Genomic DNA, 20,571 nt, shown 5'->3' on the forward strand with positions numbered 1-20,571 from the left:
CATCATGCATCTTTTATCATGTGTTTTTTCCCATGTCTCGATCATGAATATCGAACCTGGGAGATGAGTAAATCATCGAGTGAAATATGGGATGCTATATTATTATTTTTTGGATTTTTTCTGATTTTATAATTTTTTATTATTTTTTGTACAAAATAATTTTTTCATATATCATTTTGTTATCCTTCATAGATTTTTAAATTATTGGTAATGTATTAAACTATTGTTTTTATTATCAGGAGTTGAGATATCCAATATATATTGTATGAATTTTTTTTCCGTCTATCCAAATATCCTGATGCTAGTATTCTTTGTTTTGCATATACTTTGTTCTGTGGAAGGCAGTGAGTGTTAAGATGTTTTCCTCATGAAGATGCTGTAAACACCTATCTGCATATTGGAATTGTTTCCGACCATTGAGTAAAGTTTTATTTTATTCTATTTTTTGCAAACAGGATATGATGATAGAGGAAGGAATGGGTAACTTCTCACCCATTGGCCGTAAATGGCTGTCACTCACTGAACATAATATAAAAGGTTTACACGCCGGCAGGATGTTAAGTCTTTGATAACGCCCTGGGGGAGGGGCGAAACGCGTCGACGCAATATCCTGTTTACGTTCATTCGGCCTGTACCAGTGACATCACTTCCTGGCGGTGGAACGCACGCCATGAGCGGCGAACCGACCGAAATATCTGAATGCCTGCTTTCCTTATCGGTCCTGTGAGTAGCGCATTTATGCGCAGGTGACCTTTTGTTTTTAAAAGGTTTTATGCTATATACTTCTCTTCTCTCCTTCGGTGGAACGTGTGCTTCTATGGCTTTATGAGTAATCCTTTCACATTACTACACCATTGGCCCTGGGTGCTGGAAAAGATGAAAAGTTGGAAGCCCGTTTATTATTTTTTCCCATGAAGAAGCATATATATTGTAGATGACATTCTATGGTCTCTTTGTGCTATCTGGAACGTGCTGAGTGGTTTTGCTCCATGCTATCCTATTTTTTGCATAATTGTTATGCTATATTTATACATTTATATTTTTGTTTATACCATTGTATGCTAATTTGCTAATTCTGAGGTTTGATAGATGCATATGTTTAAATAGTGCATCGTCCCATGATCCTGCCACCTCTACACTAATTGATATTGTTTCCGTGGAGGGTCTTGGAGCTCTGGTGTTGCAGTTTAGTGCACGCACACTGAGTGTTGGCTCGGATGCACGAGCTGCAGGTCCAGTTCTCTGACACATCCATATTTATATTCACGTGTCACTTTATTAACACTTGTGGTGTTTTGTGTGTTTTGTGTGGTTTTTATTTATATATATATTTTTACACATTTAGTTGCTAGCGCAGTACACTTGGTTTATATATCTTCAAAGTACAGTACTTTCACTCTGCTGCTGCAACAAAGTTCCATTTTCTTTTCTTTTTTGGTTTCACAAAAGAATCTGTTTGATACTATATATTTGCAAGCGCTGTATTGTATGATTTTATGTTTCACAAGTAAGAGCACTTGGTCACAGCAGCTGCATTTTTCTCATGATGGAGATTTTCACTTTTATTAATGACAGGAGTATTAATGCGGACGAATTTTTCTCGTCCAATAATGAACAATCTGATATCAACTCGGATTTCAAACATCTCAGGGGAGCCCTTGATAAACAAGTCAGGACTTGGTGGGACATTTTTTCCCTTAGAAAATATGTGAAAGATGGGATGACCCCCAGACGGCTCAGATGGGATTTAGCTCCCAATGATGGGCTCCTAGACAAAGATCTCGAGTGTGAATGGTTCTCCTTTTTTAATAGTGCTGAGAGGAAACTCTTAGAAATGCTAATAGCAAGAAAGGAGAGAAAATTAAAACTAATTGAGGTTAACATTAATGGAATTAAATCCAAATTAGGCCCTCTTATCACTTCGGGGGAATGTAAGGACAAACTAAAACAGCTCCAGGATTTTGTAGAAAAATTGGATAAGGATACCCAGAAGAAAAAAATTAAAAAATTCATCAGAGATACCAATGACTATAAATCCAACAAAGTTTATAAATGGCAAGAAATGGGGGAGGAGTCCAATACTGCACTTAACCCTATGGAAATAGAGCCAATCCGAGTGCTGGATACTATCAAAACTCCTGTGAGAAAGTTTGTTGACTCTCAGAAAGACTCCGCCAAAACCACCCATAGTGGTCAGGCAAACAACCACTATGGTGCATCAGCATCCGGATATAGTGTACCCACATATAATCGTTTTGAACCCCTTGAGTATGATTACCCTTATCCATCCCAAGGGGGTTCCTATGGGCAGAAGGGCTATGACCATAGAGGATCCCAGAACCAAAGAGGATATAATAGAGGAGGAGGATATAGGGGAAGGCCTTGGGCTCACAATCAGCCTGAGTATTATCCTCCAACAAACAGAGGAAGGGGATGGTATCCCAGTAACCAGAGAGGGGATTTTCAGAGGAGAGGATCAGGGGGACCCCCCACTACGAGAGGGAGGGGTGCCACAACTCCCAGGGGCTGGGGGAGAGACCAGAGTCCACCAGAGGAGTGGAGACCATGGTACCCCATGACCCCACAATCAAATCAAGAAAACAGAGGAGAACAAGAGGATGCAGAGGAGGGAAAAGGAAAGCGAAGAAGAATGGTTTAATGGAGGGAATTTTTAACTTAAGTGATGTAAACTTTTCTCAAGAAGAATTGAAAGTTTTAGATTTAGGCTTAAAATATGCCATGGAAAAAAATCTTAATAAATTCGATGTGTTCATTGATTTACAGAAATTTATAAGAAAAGTTAATATAAAAAAACATTTTTCCAATAAAGCAATAGTATCAAATTCCCCAGAAGAGGAATATATACATACAACTTTGAAGAATAACTCAATATTCAACCCCCAGATTAGTAATAATCATTTCGTTGGGGTGTTCAAATCTCTGGTGGAACAGGATTTGGACAAGCTTGTTGTCAAACCCCAAAGGAGAAAAAAAGATTTAGAGAGAGGTTTAGAGGCACTGATAAAAAACAAAAATATAGTGATCAGGTCGGCTGATAAGGGAGGGGGGGTGGTAATATTAAACAAAGCTGATTATTTGGAGGAATTAAATAGATTGGTTGGAGACCAGGATACCTATGAAAAGTTGAAAAACAATCCCACTAAGAAATTTAAATTAAAATTAAAAAATTTAGTTAAAACAGCAACTGATGAAGGTATCTTAAAGAAAAAAGAGGCTAGATACCTTACCCCGGATGCACCACGGGTACCGGTGATTTATCAATTGCCAAAGATTCATAAAAATAAATCTAAACCCCCAGGTCGACCAATAATCAGTGGGATTGGATCCCTCTTCTCTAGACTTGGTGAATACCTAGACTGTTTCCTGCAACCACTCACCAAAAAATATCCTGCATACCTTAAAGATAGCAGAGAACTTATTGAATTAACTAAGACCGTAACAATAGATGATAATTGTTTGCTTGCAAGTATTGATGTAAATTCACTCTATACCAACATCCAACAAGAACATGCGTTACAAGCAGTAGGATGGGCATTAGAGGATACAGATATAAAATTAAAACAAAAGGAGTTTATTTTAAAAGCTCTGGATCTAGCAATGAGCCATAATTTTTTTTGGCACCAAAAGGAATATTATAGGCAAAAGAAAGGGGTCGCAATGGGCGCCAAGTATGCACCTTCAGTGGCAAATCTGTTCATGAGTTTTTGGGAGGATGAGGCCATCTATCGATCCAATATCCCGGAGCTCAGGTTATATAAGAGGTACATAGACGATATCTTGATCATTTGGGCAGGATCACCCGACTCCTTTTTAGAATTTATGGCCAAAATAAGTAATAATAGGTTTGGTATATCTTTTTCTGAATGCTTTAGTTACCAACTAATTAATTTTTTAGACCTAACACTGTTTAGGGAAGATAATAAATTACTTACCCGCACCTTCTTCAAAGATGTTGACCGAAATGGGTATATCCCCCTGACGAGCTGCCACCACCCTAGATGGCTAGGGGGTATCCCTAAAAGTCAGTTACTTAGGATTAGAAGAAACTGCAGTAACTTAAGTGACTATAACTTGCAAGCTAACACCATGGTGAAAAGATTTCAAGAAAAAGGCTACAGTCTGGAAAATTTAGAGAAGATAAAACAAACAGTCGGGGAAATGAATAGGGATGATCTGTTTAAATCTAAATCGAAAGGGGAAAACAATTTTAGTCTATCCTTCATCACGGGTTTTAACAGACAGTATCGAGACCTGGAGAGAATCATTAAGAGACATTGGCCTCTCCTTCATCGGGATGATGACCTGAGGAAGGTGCTGCCAAAACAGCCAAATTTTATTTATACCAAACCGCCCACTTTGAGGCTCCAGTTAGCACATAATGTTATAGATCCCCCTAGGAAGACATGCACTTTTCTAGACAGTGTTGGGTTCTATAGTTGTGGGAGGTGTGGAATATGTAAAACATCTAAATTTCGCAAGCGGAAAACCACCCATTTCAGCTCTATGGTAGATGGTAGATCGTACACAATCAAAAAATTTATCACCTGCAGTACAACGCACGTTACCTACCTTCTATCTTGCCCTTGCAATCTACAATATGTAGGAAGAACCACTAGACAACTGGGTATAAGGCTCAATGAGCATGTGAATAGGATCAAGAAGGGGTATAGATTCCATGGTCTTTCCAATCATTTCAGGCTTTTCCATAACCAAGACCCTAGCCTACTCACTTTCTGTGGAATTGACAGAGTTGAAGATCACTGGCGAGGTTCTAACCTTAGACAAAACATCTCACAAAATGAAACCCAGTGGATACATAGATTACGCACTTTGAACCCCTTGGGCCTGAATATCGAGCTAGACTTGAATTGTTTTTTATCGAATTGGTAGTATAAATATACATATTTTGTTTTCATTATATCTAATATATTTTCTATATATTTGCCTGTGCTTTTTAGTACTGATTTATTTTACTATTTTATTTAATATAATATTTTTTTTATATATTTTTTTACCATCATGCATCTTTTATCATGTGTTTTTTCCCATGTCTCGATCATGAATATCGAACCTGGGAGATGAGTAAATCATCGAGTGAAATATGGGATGCTATATTATTATTTTTTGGATTTTTTCTGATTTTATAATTTTTTATTATTTTTTGTACAAAATAATTTTTTCATATATCATTTTGTTATCCTTCATAGATTTTTAAATTATTGGTAATGTATTAAACTATTGTTTTTATTATCAGGAGTTGAGATATCCAATATATATTGTATGAATTTTTTTCCGTCTATCCAAATATCCTGATGCTAGTATTCTTTGTTTTGCATATACTTTGTTCTGTGGAAGGCAGTGAGTGTTAAGATGTTTTCCTCATGAAGATGCTGTAAACACCTATCTGCATATTGGAATTGTTTCCGACCATTGAGTAAAGTTTTATTTTATTCTATTTTTTGCAAACAGGATATGATGATAGAGGAAGGAATGGGTAACTTCTCACCCATTGGCCGTAAATGGCTGTCACTCACTGAACATAATATAAAAGGTTTACACGCCGGCAGGATGTTAAGTCTTTGATAACGCCCTGGGGGAGGGGCGAAACGCGTCGACGCAATATCCTGTTTACGTTCATTCGGCCTGTACCAGTGACATCACTTCCTGGCGGTGGAACGCACGCCATGAGCGGCGAACCGACCGAAATATCTGAATGCCTGCTTTCCTTATCGGTCCTGTGAGTAGCGCATTTATGCGCAGGTGACCTTTTGTTTTTAAAAGGTTTTATGCTATATACTTCTCTTCTCTCCTTCGGTGGAACGTGTGCTTCTATGGCTTTATGAGTAATCCTTTCACATTACTACACCATTGGCCCTGGGTGCTGGAAAAGATGAAAAGTTGGAAGCCCGTTTATTATTTTTTCCCATGAAGAAGCATATATATTGTAGATGACATTCTATGGTCTCTTTGTGCTATCTGGAACGTGCTGAGTGGTTTTGCTCCATGCTATCCTATTTTTTGCATAATTGTTATGCTATATTTATACATTTATATTTTTGTTTATACCATTGTATGCTAATTTGCTAATTCTGAGGTTTGATAGATGCATATGTTTAAATAGTGCATCGTCCCATGATCCTGCCACCTCTACACTAATTGATATTGTTTCCGTGGAGGGTCTTGGAGCTCTGGTGTTGCAGTTTAGTGCACGCACACTGAGTGTTGGCTCGGATGCACGAGCTGCAGGTCCAGTTCTCTGACACATCCATATTTATATTCACGTGTCACTTTATTAACACTTGTGGTGTTTTGTGTGTTTTGTGTGGTTTTTATTTATATATATATTTTTACACATTTAGTTGCTAGCGCAGTACACTTGGTTTATATATCTTCAAAGTACAGTACTTTCACTCTGCTGCTGCAACAAAGTTCCATTTTCTTTTCTTTTTTGGTTTCACAAAAGAATCTGTTTGATACTATATATTTGCAAGCGCTGTATTGTATGATTTTATGTTTCACAAGTAAGAGCACTTGGTCACAGCAGCTGCATTTTTCTCATGATGGAGATTTTCACTTTTATTAATGACAGGAGTATTAATGCGGACGAATTTTTCTCGTCCAATAATGAACAATCTGATATCAACTCGGATTTCAAACATCTCAGGGGAGCCCTTGATAAACAAGTCAGGACTTGGTGGGACATTTTTTCCCTTAGAAAATATGTGAAAGATGGGATGACCCCCAGACGGCTCAGATGGGATTTAGCTCCCAATGATGGGCTCCTAGACAAAGATCTCGAGTGTGAATGGTTCTCCTTTTTTAATAGTGCTGAGAGGAAACTCTTAGAAATGCTAATAGCAAGAAAGGAGAGAAAATTAAAACTAATTGAGGTTAACATTAATGGAATTAAATCCAAATTAGGCCCTCTTATCACTTCGGGGGAATGTAAGGACAAACTAAAACAGCTCCAGGATTTTGTAGAAAAATTGGATAAGGATACCCAGAAGAAAAAAATTAAAAAATTCATCAGAGATACCAATGACTATAAATCCAACAAAGTTTATAAATGGCAAGAAATGGGGGAGGAGTCCAATACTGCACTTAACCCTATGGAAATAGAGCCAATCCGAGTGCTGGATACTATCAAAACTCCTGTGAGAAAGTTTGTTGACTCTCAGAAAGACTCCGCCAAAACCACCCATAGTGGTCAGGCAAACAACCACTATGGTGCATCAGCATCCGGATATAGTGTACCCACATATAATCGTTTTGAACCCCTTGAGTATGATTACCCTTATCCATCCCAAGGGGGTTCCTATGGGCAGAAGGGCTATGACCATAGAGGATCCCAGAACCAAAGAGGATATAATAGAGGAGGAGGATATAGGGGAAGGCCTTGGGCTCACAATCAGCCTGAGTATTATCCTCCAACAAACAGAGGAAGGGGATGGTATCCCAGTAACCAGAGAGGGGATTTTCAGAGGAGAGGATCAGGGGGACCCCCCACTACGAGAGGGAGGGGTGCCACAACTCCCAGGGGCTGGGGGAGAGACCAGAGTCCACCAGAGGAGTGGAGACCATGGTACCCCATGACCCCACAATCAAATCAAGAAAACAGAGGAGAACAAGAGGATGCAGAGGAGGGAAAAGGAAAGCGAAGAAGAATGGTTTAATGGAGGGAATTTTTAACTTAAGTGATGTAAACTTTTCTCAAGAAGAATTGAAAGTTTTAGATTTAGGCTTAAAATATGCCATGGAAAAAAATCTTAATAAATTCGATGTGTTCATTGATTTACAGAAATTTATAAGAAAAGTTAATATAAAAAAACATTTTTCCAATAAAGCAATAGTATCAAATTCCCCAGAAGAGGAATATATACATACAACTTTGAAGAATAACTCAATATTCAACCCCCAGATTAGTAATAATCATTTCGTTGGGGTGTTCAAATCTCTGGTGGAACAGGATTTGGACAAGCTTGTTGTCAAACCCCAAAGGAGAAAAAAAGATTTAGAGAGAGGTTTAGAGGCACTGATAAAAAACAAAAATATAGTGATCAGGTCGGCTGATAAGGGAGGGGGGGTGGTAATATTAAACAAAGCTGATTATTTGGAGGAATTAAATAGATTGGTTGGAGACCAGGATACCTATGAAAAGTTGAAAAACAATCCCACTAAGAAATTTAAATTAAAATTAAAAAATTTAGTTAAAACAGCAACTGATGAAGGTATCTTAAAGAAAAAAGAGGCTAGATACCTTACCCCGGATGCACCACGGGTACCGGTGATTTATCAATTGCCAAAGATTCATAAAAATAAATCTAAACCCCCAGGTCGACCAATAATCAGTGGGATTGGATCCCTCTTCTCTAGACTTGGTGAATACCTAGACTGTTTCCTGCAACCACTCACCAAAAAATATCCTGCATACCTTAAAGATAGCAGAGAACTTATTGAATTAACTAAGACCGTAACAATAGATGATAATTGTTTGCTTGCAAGTATTGATGTAAATTCACTCTATACCAACATCCAACAAGAACATGCGTTACAAGCAGTAGGATGGGCATTAGAGGATACAGATATAAAATTAAAACAAAAGGAGTTTATTTTAAAAGCTCTGGATCTAGCAATGAGCCATAATTTTTTTTGGCACCAAAAGGAATATTATAGGCAAAAGAAAGGGGTCGCAATGGGCGCCAAGTATGCACCTTCAGTGGCAAATCTGTTCATGAGTTTTTGGGAGGATGAGGCCATCTATCGATCCAATATCCCGGAGCTCAGGTTATATAAGAGGTACATAGACGATATCTTGATCATTTGGGCAGGATCACCCGACTCCTTTTTAGAATTTATGGCCAAAATAAGTAATAATAGGTTTGGTATATCTTTTTCTGAATGCTTTAGTTACCAACTAATTAATTTTTTAGACCTAACACTGTTTAGGGAAGATAATAAATTACTTACCCGCACCTTCTTCAAAGATGTTGACCGAAATGGGTATATCCCCCTGACGAGCTGCCACCACCCTAGATGGCTAGGGGGTATCCCTAAAAGTCAGTTACTTAGGATTAGAAGAAACTGCAGTAACTTAAGTGACTATAACTTGCAAGCTAACACCATGGTGAAAAGATTTCAAGAAAAAGGCTACAGTCTGGAAAATTTAGAGAAGATAAAACAAACAGTCGGGGAAATGAATAGGGATGATCTGTTTAAATCTAAATCGAAAGGGGAAAACAATTTTAGTCTATCCTTCATCACAGGTTTTAACAGACAGTATCGAGACCTGGAGAGAATCATTAAGAGACATTGGCCTCTCCTTCATCGGGATGATGACCTGAGGAAGGTGCTGCCAAAACAGCCAAATTTTATTTATACCAAACCGCCCACTTTGAGGCTCCAGTTAGCACATAATGTTATAGATCCCCCTAGGAAGACATGCACTTTTCTAGACAGTGTTGGGTTCTATAGTTGTGGGAGGTGTGGAATATGTAAAACATCTAAATTTCGCAAGCGGAAAACCACCCATTTCAGCTCTATGGTAGATGGTAGATCGTACACAATCAAAAAATTTATCACCTGCAGTACAACGCACGTTACCTACCTTCTATCTTGCCCTTGCAATCTACAATATGTAGGAAGAACCACTAGACAACTGGGTATAAGGCTCAATGAGCATGTGAATAGGATCAAGAAGGGGTATAGATTCCATGGTCTTTCCAATCATTTCAGGCTTTTCCATAACCAAGACCCTAGCCTACTCACTTTCTGTGGAATTGACAGAGTTGAAGATCACTGGCGAGGTTCTAACCTTAGACAAAACATCTCACAAAATGAAACCCAGTGGATACATAGATTACGCACTTTGAACCCCTTGGGCCTGAATATCGAGCTAGACTTGAATTGTTTTTTATCGAATTGGTAGTATAAATATACATATTTTGTTTTCATTATATCTAATATATTTTCTATATATTTGCCTGTGCTTTTTAGTACTGATTTATTTTACTATTTTATTTAATATAATATTTTTTTTATATATTTTTTTACCATCATGCATCTTTTATCATGTGTTTTTTCCCATGTCTCGATCATGAATATCGAACCTGGGAGATGAGTAAATCATCGAGTGAAATATGGGATGCTATATTATTATTTTTTGGATTTTTTCTGATTTTATAATTTTTTATTATTTTTTGTACAAAATAATTTTTTCATATATCATTTTGTTATCCTTCATAGATTTTTAAATTATTGGTAATGTATTAAACTATTGTTTTTATTATCAGGAGTTGAGATATCCAATATATATTGTATGAATTTTTTTTCCGTCTATCCAAATATCCTGATGCTAGTATTCTTTGTTTTGCATATACTTTGTTCTGTGGAAGGCAGTGAGTGTTAAGATGTTTTCCTCATGAAGATGCTGTAAACACCTATCTGCATATTGGAATTGTTTCCGACCATTGAGTAAAGTTTTATTTTATTCTATTTTTTGCAAACAGGATATGATGATAGAGGAAGGAATGGGTAACTTCTCACCCATTGGCCGTAAATGGCTGTCACTCACTGAACATAATATAAAAGGTTTACACGCCGGCAGGATGTTAAGTCTTTGATAACGCCCTGGGGGAGGGGCGAAACGCGTCGACGCAATATCCTGTTTACGTTCATTCGGCCTGTACCAGTGACATCACTTCCTGGCGGTGGAACGCACGCCATGAGCGGCGAACCGACCGAAATATCTGAATGCCTGCTTTCCTTATCGGTCCTGTGAGTAGCGCATTTATGCGCAGGTGACCTTTTGTTTTTAAAAGGTTTTATGCTATATACTTCTCTTCTCTCCTTCGGTGGAACGTGTGCTTCTATGGCTTTATGAGTAATCCTTTCACATTACTACACCATTGGCCCTGGGTGCTGGAAAAGATGAAAAGTTGGAAGCCCGTTTATTATTTTTTCCCATGAAGAAGCATATATATTGTAGATGACATTCTATGGTCTCTTTGTGCTATCTGGAACGTGCTGAGTGGTTTTGCTCCATGCTATCCTATTTTTTGCATAATTGTTATGCTATATTTATACATTTATATTTTTGTTTATACCATTGTATGCTAATTTGCTAATTCTGAGGTTTGATAGATGCATATGTTTAAATAGTGCATCGTCCCATGATCCTGCCACCTCTACACTAATTGATATTGTTTCCGTGGAGGGTCTTGGAGCTCTGGTGTTGCAGTTTAGTGCACGCACACTGAGTGTTGGCTCGGATGCACGAGCTGCAGGTCCAGTTCTCTGACACATCCATATTTATATTCACGTGTCACTTTATTAACACTTGTGGTGTTTTGTGTGTTTTGTGTGGTTTTTATTTATATATATATTTTTACACATTTAGTTGCTAGCGCAGTACACTTGGTTTATATATCCGATATGTTAGCAGATGAACATGGTCGCTTTCTTTTCCTTCGAGGCTTCATAGGAAACACTCAATGCACTTTAGCAAATGTATATTGCCCAAACCACAATCAACCAACTTTTTTCTCACAAATCATTACTAAACTCTCACAGTTTGCCAAGGGTCTTACTATTTTAGCTGGTGACATAAACATGCCCCTAGACCCTACTATGGATACCTCTCAAGGTCGCTCCAGTGTTTCTTTCAAACGTTTGAAATTTGTTAAAAAGAAACTTTTGAGCCTCCAACTGATGGATGTCTGGCGTCTCCTCCATCCTAAGGAAAAAGATTTCTCCCATTTTTCCACAACACACCAATCCTATTCCAGAATAGATAACATGTTTTTAGATCATTATCATCTTCCCCTCCTGCAATCTGCTCACATAGGGACTGCTTCTATATCTGACCATGCACCTGTGTCGATGACATTGACCATGCCCTCCCTACCAAGACGTACTAATAATTGGAAACTTAATGACTCCCTTCTATCCAACGAAGCTGAGGTCTCCATATTAGCCTCTCATTTAACACAGTACTTTAAGGAAAATAAGCCTGCTGACACATCTCCCTCCACAGTATGGGAGGCTCATAAGGCTACTATAAGGGGTCGTCTCATTGAACTTGGATCTAGGAAGAAAAGGGAGCATGGTCGGCGAGTCGCCCAGGTCTTGCAGCAGATAGCGACCCTCGAAAAACAACACAAATTATCTCTACATATTGAACACCTTCAATCCCTCACACTTAAACGAGAAGAGTTGAAATCACTCCTCAACTTGGATACTAAGAGGAAATTCCAACGCCTATCCCAGAAATTTTATGAGTGGGGGAACAAACCAAGTAAGTTATTAGCCCGATCCTTAAAAACTAAACAGGCGCAGTCGTTTATTTCCAAAATCAAACTCCCATCAGGAGAGCTAGTCCACGCAACCCCAGATATCGCTAAGGCCTTCAGAGATTACTACACGGACCTTTACAATGTTAAAAACGATTTGTCCTCTCTTTCTCAAAAAGAGAGAAGGAGTCGCATATTATCTTACTTAAAAGATGCTAACCTACCTAAATTGCCCCTGTCCATACTAAAAGAAATGGAAGAAGATTTCTCAGTCGAGGAATTTCAGGCAGCATTAAAATCCTCCCCATCCGGTAAAGCCCCTGGACCTGATGGGTTCACTATTTTATATTACAAAACATTCAGTGATGTACTGCTCCCTCGTCTATGCGCCTATGCAAATTCCATCTCTCACTCTTCAGGTCTACGCCCAGAATCCCTCTCCACTCATATCACTGTCATCCCCAAATCTGATAAGGATCCTACCCTATGCAATAGTTTCAGGCCCATATCGTTGATCAACGTGGACATTAAATTACTCGCCAAAGTAATGGCGAATCGTTTGCTGCCTCTTTTGCCTAGCTGGATTTCAGCAGATCAATCAGGTTTTATACCCAATAGGGAAGCAAAGGACAATTCCCTTTGTGCAATCTCATTGATCCAATATGTCCAGAGGCGCTCCCAGTCCACCCTGCTCCTCTCCACTGACGCTGAGAAGGCTTTTGACAGGGTGGACTGGGAATACCTTAAAATGACCCTACGATACTTCGGGCTGGGCCCTAAGATGTTCCATCGAATTTCATCCCTATACTCTAATCCTACAGCGCAAATTAGGATAAATGGGATGCTGAGTGACCCTTTCGTCCTACACAATGGAACCAGGCAAGGCTGCCCCCTGTCTCCCCTTCTTTTTGCTATTACCTTAGAACCCTTTCTAGCAACAATCAGACATAACATTGATATCAAAGGCATACAAATAGGCAACAGATCACATAAATACGCAGCCTATGCTGATGATATATTATTCTTTATTCAACAACCACGCATCTCAATTCCAAATTTAATGACAGAATTCTCCAATTTCCACTCCATTTCTAATTTCAAAATAAATTTATCCAAATCTGAAATTTTAAACATTAATATCCCCAAGTCGGAGGCTCTCTCCCTTAAACCTTTGTTTCCCTTTAAGTGGGAACCAAAATGTATGAAATATCTGGGTATTTATCTTACTCCTCACCCCCATTCTCTTTTTCAATACAATTATATCCCCTTGCTAAATAAGATTAGAGACGATCTACGAAAGTGGTCCAATTTATCACATACTTGGCTAGGGAAAGTAAATATAATTAAAATGAATATATTACCTCGCATCCTTTTTGTTTTCCAAATGCTCCCATTAGGGGTACCGGTGGGGTTTTTCACTATTTTACAAACCATGATTTCCAAATTTATTTGGAAGAATAGGCACTCCAGAATATCCAGGGAGCTTTTGTTCCGCTCTAAATGCTCTGGTGGTCTGGCCCTTCCTAATTTCAAAACATACTATCAAGCGGTTGTTCTTTCCAGATTGGCGGATTGGAAATATGCTCTCAAAACGAAATTGTGGGTACAAATTGAATATTCTCTAAGTGAAATGGACCTTTCTGCAGCTCCCTGGATACCCCGATCTTGCAGAAATCTGGCCCATAATACCTCGGTTCTTACTATATCCTCTTTAGATATATGGGATGCACTACACAAAAAATTTTCATGGAACTATAACTCCCCTTTAATGCCTCTCCTCAACCACAAATATTTTTTGCCGGGTCTATTAGACCCAGGTTTCAAATCATGGAAATCTGCAGATCCCCTACTACTACATCATGTCCTCCGAGACAACACAATTAAACCACTGAGTATGATTCTAGCCCCTAAACCTGCTACATTTATGGATAAATGGAGATATCACCAATTACAACATTTTTTAAATTCCCTTCCTAAACCAATTAGAGATGTTGAGGATTTGCATGTTATAGAAGAGATTTTCTATCCAAAAGATCCACCTTTACACAGCATATCTCTATTTTACAAAGCTCTCATTGCTCTACAAAATCCCAACTTTCCACCTTTCCTCGCTAAATGGGAATCTGATTTAAATTCCTCCCTCACTGACAACCAAAAAACCAAGATTCTTCAATTAGTCCACACTTCTTCCATAGCCTCGAAAATGTCAGAGGTTAACTATAAACTGTTATCCAGATGGCATTACACCCCAGCTAGATTACACCAAATGTTCCCAGCCGGTTCCCCATTATGCTGGAGGAACTGTGGGAACAACGCTACTCACGCACACATCTGGTGGTTTTGCCCAATGATTCGACCTTTCTGGGATGCCATTCGTACTCTGATAACACAGATCTCAGATACGAATATACCCAATGACCCTTGGGCTATTCTCTTCCACTCTACAAATACCCCTATGAAATTATATAAACGTTCAATTATCCCCCACTTGCTAAACACGGCCAAAGCTTTAATCCCGACTTTATGGGGACAACCAACAACCCCTTCTGCTCGTGTTTGGCTACAAATGGTTGAAAACGTACATCTTATGGAGAGTATTACACACAACATCAGAGGTACCTCCAAGAAACATTCTATAACATGGGATTCATGGATAAAATTTCAATCCACTTCCACTTATAAAGACATTATAACACAAACCCCTTAAATTGACTTACTAAGAGTAGCTGTTTGTATTCCGATGTTCAGGTTCTTTTCAATGTGATAACATGTGTGCCAGCAATTCATCCCCCCCCCTTCCCCTCCCCATCCCTACTTCTTGTTCTCTCTCTCCCTCTATCCTCTCTCTCTATCTATACTTTTACTTTTCCTCTTACTCTTTGCTTCTGCTAAACTAATACACAGATCATTGTTCATTATGTTTGACTCAAAGACTCAAAGACTGTGAACCTCCCCTTCTTTTTTACTTAAATACTGCAATAATACTCTCTATAAATATATAGATACTTGCTGGGTATATGGTTCATTTTTTACTGATATAGCCGATACAGTCTAAATCTAAATCTATCATTTTGACTTCTAAATATGTACCTTTTATGTGCATTATGTTTGTCTTTGCTCTGTTTTTCTTTAATAAAAACTTATTAAACAAAAAAAAAAGAACAGGTGAATTTTGTTTACTGTATATGTACCTTGGGGTAATATTCAAAATGAATGACAACACACTAGACATGTGCAATTCGTAACGAATCGAAATTTGGCCAAATTTTGCATCTTTCGGACATTCAGACGCATGAAAAAATAACGAATTTCAACTAATACAAAATAAATTATAGCAGATATAATGAATGAATTTGACATGATTCGGTAATTCGTTAAAGATCTAATGAAACAGAAGGTCAACTCAAAGTAAATCTAATGCCCCGTACACACGGTCGGATTTTCCGATGGAAAATGTGTGATAGGACCTTGTTGTCGGAAATTCCGACCGTGTGTAGGCTCCATCACACATTTTCCATCGGATTTTCCGACACACAAAGTTTGAGAGCAGGATATAAAATTTTCCGACAACAAAATCCGTTGTCAGGAATTCCGATCGTGTGTACACAAATCTGATGGACAAAGTGCCACACATGCTCAGAATAAATAAAGAGATGAAAGCTATTGGCCACTGCCCCGTTTATAGTCCCGACGTACGTGTTTTACGTCACCGCGTTTAGAACGATCGTTTTTTCCGACAACTTTGTGTGACCGTGTGTATGCAAGACAAGTTTGAGCCAACATCTGTCGGAAAAAATCCTAGGATTTTGTTGTCGGAATGTCCGAACAAAGTCCGACCGTGTGTATGGGGCATTACAGTCCAATCAGCTGATAAATTTTGTGCTGGAGGTTGGATTACTGGCAAAGTGCATTCCTGAGAACTGAGTGAGAAGGGTGTTGTATTGTATTTGAGCAGAGGAGAAGAGATATTTTCATTGTGTGTGTTAATAGATTCAATAAACAAATAACTTTCCAAACTACGAATCATTTTCACGAATCTATATACATACATAAATATCGAATTTCAACTAATACAAAAGAAATTATAGCGGATATAACAAATGAATTGGACATGATTCAAGATTCAGTATAATGAATATCAACACTCTACAGAAATAACGAATTATCTGAAAACAAATTAACGTAACATAACAAATATAACAGAACGAAATTATGTATTTTACGAATGACAATGAAACAGGGCAGCACAGTGGTGTAGTGGTTAGCACTCTCACCTTGCAACCTTGCAGCAATAGGGTTGCTGGTTCAAATCCTGACCATGACACTATCTGCCTGGTGTTTGCATGTTCTCCCTGTGCCTGCATGGGTTTCCTCTGGGTACTCTGGTTTCCTCCCACACTCCAAAGACATGCTGGTAGGTTTATTGGCCTCTGTCCAAAATATGGCCCTGGTGTATGGGTGTGAGTTGGGGACCTTGGATTGGAAACCCCTTGGGGGTGTGGAGTGCTGCGTAGATTGATGGTGCTACATGGGTACCTTAAATATATATAAAATAAATAAATAATAATATGGTGGATGGGATGCAATGTGCAGGGATGGGAACAACTGTGGGTGCTCACTCGGGATGGACTGGTGTCTTTATTGAACCTTACTAACTATGTAAACAAAATTTTCTGTTGTGCACTAGTCTACAACACACCACAAGACACATATACCTGTGTGTTCGCATGATGGTAATGTATGGTAAAATGGGCTTTACTGAGCATTAGTGCAATGTAGTGTGAATGGTCTTTGTACACATGACTGCTGAGAAACATAGGCTCAGTCAAGACCAACTAAAAACCATACCATGCCCAAAAATGACACAGAGCCTGATTAAGTTGGAGAAGGGCAAGGCCAAAGCTTTATTGAAATGTTTAAACATAACAAAGAACCAGTGCACGGGTATACTGCATAAACAATAACCTGACAGTCCAAGAGGCCTATTCTTATTACCATCAGTGCCAGACAGGCATTAGACTGACCCACAATTCAACTTGAGGGCACAACCCATTAAAGCAAAGTTAATTGTTGGTAAGGTCCAACTGTCAATAAAAGCGTGACAAATTATCACAGAGCAGGTGATTAGGCAGGCAAGACTAAGGCTGGGTTCACATATGAGAATGCAGCGGTTCACAGCAGGAGTCCGGTGCATCCTCGTTCACCGTTTCAGATCCGATTTCATCCAGAATTTTTGGCTGAATTCGGACCTGAAACGGACCAAAAGATACTCTGGGCTCCTGAGAAAATCGCACCAGAGCCGCTGCGGAGATGTGTGAACCGGCTCCATAGAGAGCCGGTCACGATCTCCTGCTGTGCGAATTGGATGTGGGAAAATCCGTATCAAATTTGCACTAGTGTGAACAAAGCCTGAAGGATGAGTTTCCTCAGGTCAGTGGGATGCCTCAGCATAGCTTTTTTCTAGAGTTCAAGTTCTGCCCCTTCGCTTCACATCCTTGGAGCCAATTCGGATGGAGCTACTTAACCTCCCTGCATTAGCTCAATGCCCATTGTATAGCCTTGCTTCCATCAGCCAAGGCTCCCTCTCCCTAATGGGTTTGAGGTATATAGGATAGTTCAATTCTAGTAGGGTGTAGGAGAAATTGCCCACATCCCAAATATGGAACAAAAAGAGACCCTCTGGTGGAACTTTAAAGGGCAATGACTCCAAAAATGCATATGCAAAAATATGTACTGTATTTATCGGCGTATAACACGCACTTTTCCCCTTGAAAATAAGGAGCAAATCACGGGTGCATGTTATACGCGATACTGTACCTTGGAGGGAAAGGAGGGGGATGAGCGACACTGGAATTCACAGAGCGGTCATCTGCTGTTTACTTGGCTCTAACTCGGCTCTCTCGTCACACACACAGTCACGCCTCCGCCACCAGCATTGGACCAGTGTTCTGTCTTTCACAGGAACTGGTCCAATGCCGATGGTGGACGTGGGACTTTGTATGTAACTGCCGACTGAGAGCCAAGTAAACAGGAGATGACGGCCCAGTGATTTCCTGCACTGCATTGATGAGAGATGGTGAGGCTGCAGATAGGCATTAATCAGGCTGCATTGATGGGAGATGGGCTGCAGATGGGCGCAGATCAGGCTGCAGATGGGCACTAATCAGGCTGCATTGAGGCTGCAGATGGGTGCAGATCAGGCTGCATTGAGGCTGCAGATGGGCGCAGACCATGATGCACTGAGGCTGCCTATGGGCGCAGACCAGGATGCTTTGAGGCTGCAGATGGGCACTAATCAGGCTGCATTGATGGGCACTGACCATTATTTTGCTTCAAAGTGGTTTATTTAAAAAATACTTTTTTTTCCTGAAACTTCCCTCTTAAAATGAACTTGCGTGTTATACGCCAATAAATACAGTATATGAAATATGTAAGAAATATGTAAGTATGTAAGAAGCGGGTTTGAGAGGGCCTTCATTAGGGCAGTTCCTGTGCACGTGTGATTGCATTGTATGGTTATGTCCCTATGGACATTAGAAACAAAGGGCATGGGAATGTAGGCTGCACACTTAATTAATTAAAGACGCTCAACAACTTAATTTGGCATATAATTGGCCGCAACACGTTTATTGGTGTAATAATAAATAAACATAATTTTAATAATTTTTATTAATCCATAAAAACTCTCAACTTGCAAATAATAAAATACAAAAACAGCTCACTCTTACAGGACTCGAGCAATACAGAATATCTTATAAACACAAGCCCCCCCCCTTCAAATACAAAAGGGTGATGAACCACATACAGGTGCTCGTGACAAGGGTGGGGGGGTTGGGAGCTTGTTGCTGATTCTGAACAAACGGTGATGAAATTCCTGCGGGGCCAGCTTTATATAATGAGCCCCTTTCTGAAATGTTCTAATGAGTCATGTGGCCCTTTAGAACATTCCCAGCGGTCATGTGAGGAACCAGCAGTGCTGCAGCATCACATGACCCCATTTTAACTTTTTTTTTTAAATTTAAAGAGACCATGCCTCTTTAATTATTTATTTTTAATTAAAACTACACATGCGGGAAAGGGGGCGTCCACATGCCCATGCTGACGGGCGCAAATCATTAAGCCCTTTTAGTTCATGGGAATTTAGGCCACACCTCTCCACCCCAATACCTCAACAATAACAATTATTAAAGACGCTCAACAACTTTGTTTGGCATATAATTGGCTGCGGAACATTTAATAATAATAATAAGTAATAATAAATAAATTAACATTTTAATATTTTTTATTGATCCATAAAAACTCTCAACTTGCAAATAATAAAATACAAAAACAGCTCAGTCTTACAGGACTCGAGCAATACAGAATATCTTATCAACACAAGTCCCCCCTTCAAATATAAAGGGCGACAAACCACATATAGGTGCTCATGACAAGGGTGGGGGGGGGGTGGGAGCTTGTTGCTGATTCTGACTAACTGGTGAGGAAATTCCCGCGGGGCCAGCTTTATAGAATGAGCCCCTTTCTGGAATGTTCCATGACCCTCTAGAACATTTCCAGTGGTCATGTGACAGACCCGCAGTGCTGCAGCGTCACATGACCCCATTTTAACTTTTTTTTATTTAACCACTTCAGGCCCGGAAGATTTTACCCCCTTCCTGACCAGAGCAGTGATTCAGTACTCTGTTGTTTTAACTGACAATTGCGCGGGCATGCAACATTGTACCCAAACAAAATTGACATCCTTTTTTTCCCCACAAATAGAGCTTTCTTTTGGTGGTATTTGATCATCTGTGCAGTTTTTATTTTTTGCGCTATAATCAAAAAAAGAGCGACAATTTTGAAAAGAAAACACAATATTTTGTACTTTTTGCTACAATAAATATCCCCATTTTTAAAAAAAAAGCACATTTTTTCTCAGTTTAGGCCGATATGTATTCTTCTACATATTTTTGGTTAAAAATTGCAATAAGCGTATATTTATTGGTTTGCACAAAAGTTATAGCATCTACAAAATACAAAATAGGGGATAGATTTATAGCATTTTTATTATTTTTTTTTTTTACTAGTAATGGCGGCGATCTGTGATTTTTATCATGACTGCGACATTATGACAGACACATCGGACAATTTTGACACATTTTTGGGACCATTGGCATTAATACAGCGATCAGTGCTATAAAAATGCATTGATTACTGTAAAAATATCACTGGCAAGGAAGAGGTTAACACTAGGGGGCGATCAAGGGGTTAATTGTATTCCCTA

At 39.1% G+C, this 20,571-nt stretch overlaps 1 protein-coding gene across 1 annotated transcript in view; it reads left to right on the top strand.

Moving 5' to 3' along the window:
- Window positions 1–9,142: 9,142 nt before the first annotated feature.
- Window positions 9,143–20,571, top strand: part of LOC141116571 (butyrophilin subfamily 1 member A1-like) — a 131,199-nt gene continuing 119,770 nt past the window's right edge. The window contains exon 1 of the mRNA XM_073608968.1: window positions 9,143–9,367. Coding sequence (XP_073465069.1) covers window positions 9,143–9,367 — 225 coding nt within the window. The remainder of the gene's footprint in view (window positions 9,368–20,571) is intronic.

This window comes from Aquarana catesbeiana, linkage group LG13 (genome assembly GCF_042186555.1).
Source record: "Aquarana catesbeiana isolate 2022-GZ linkage group LG13, ASM4218655v1, whole genome shotgun sequence".
Lineage (NCBI taxonomy): Eukaryota > Metazoa > Chordata > Amphibia > Anura > Ranidae > Aquarana > Aquarana catesbeiana.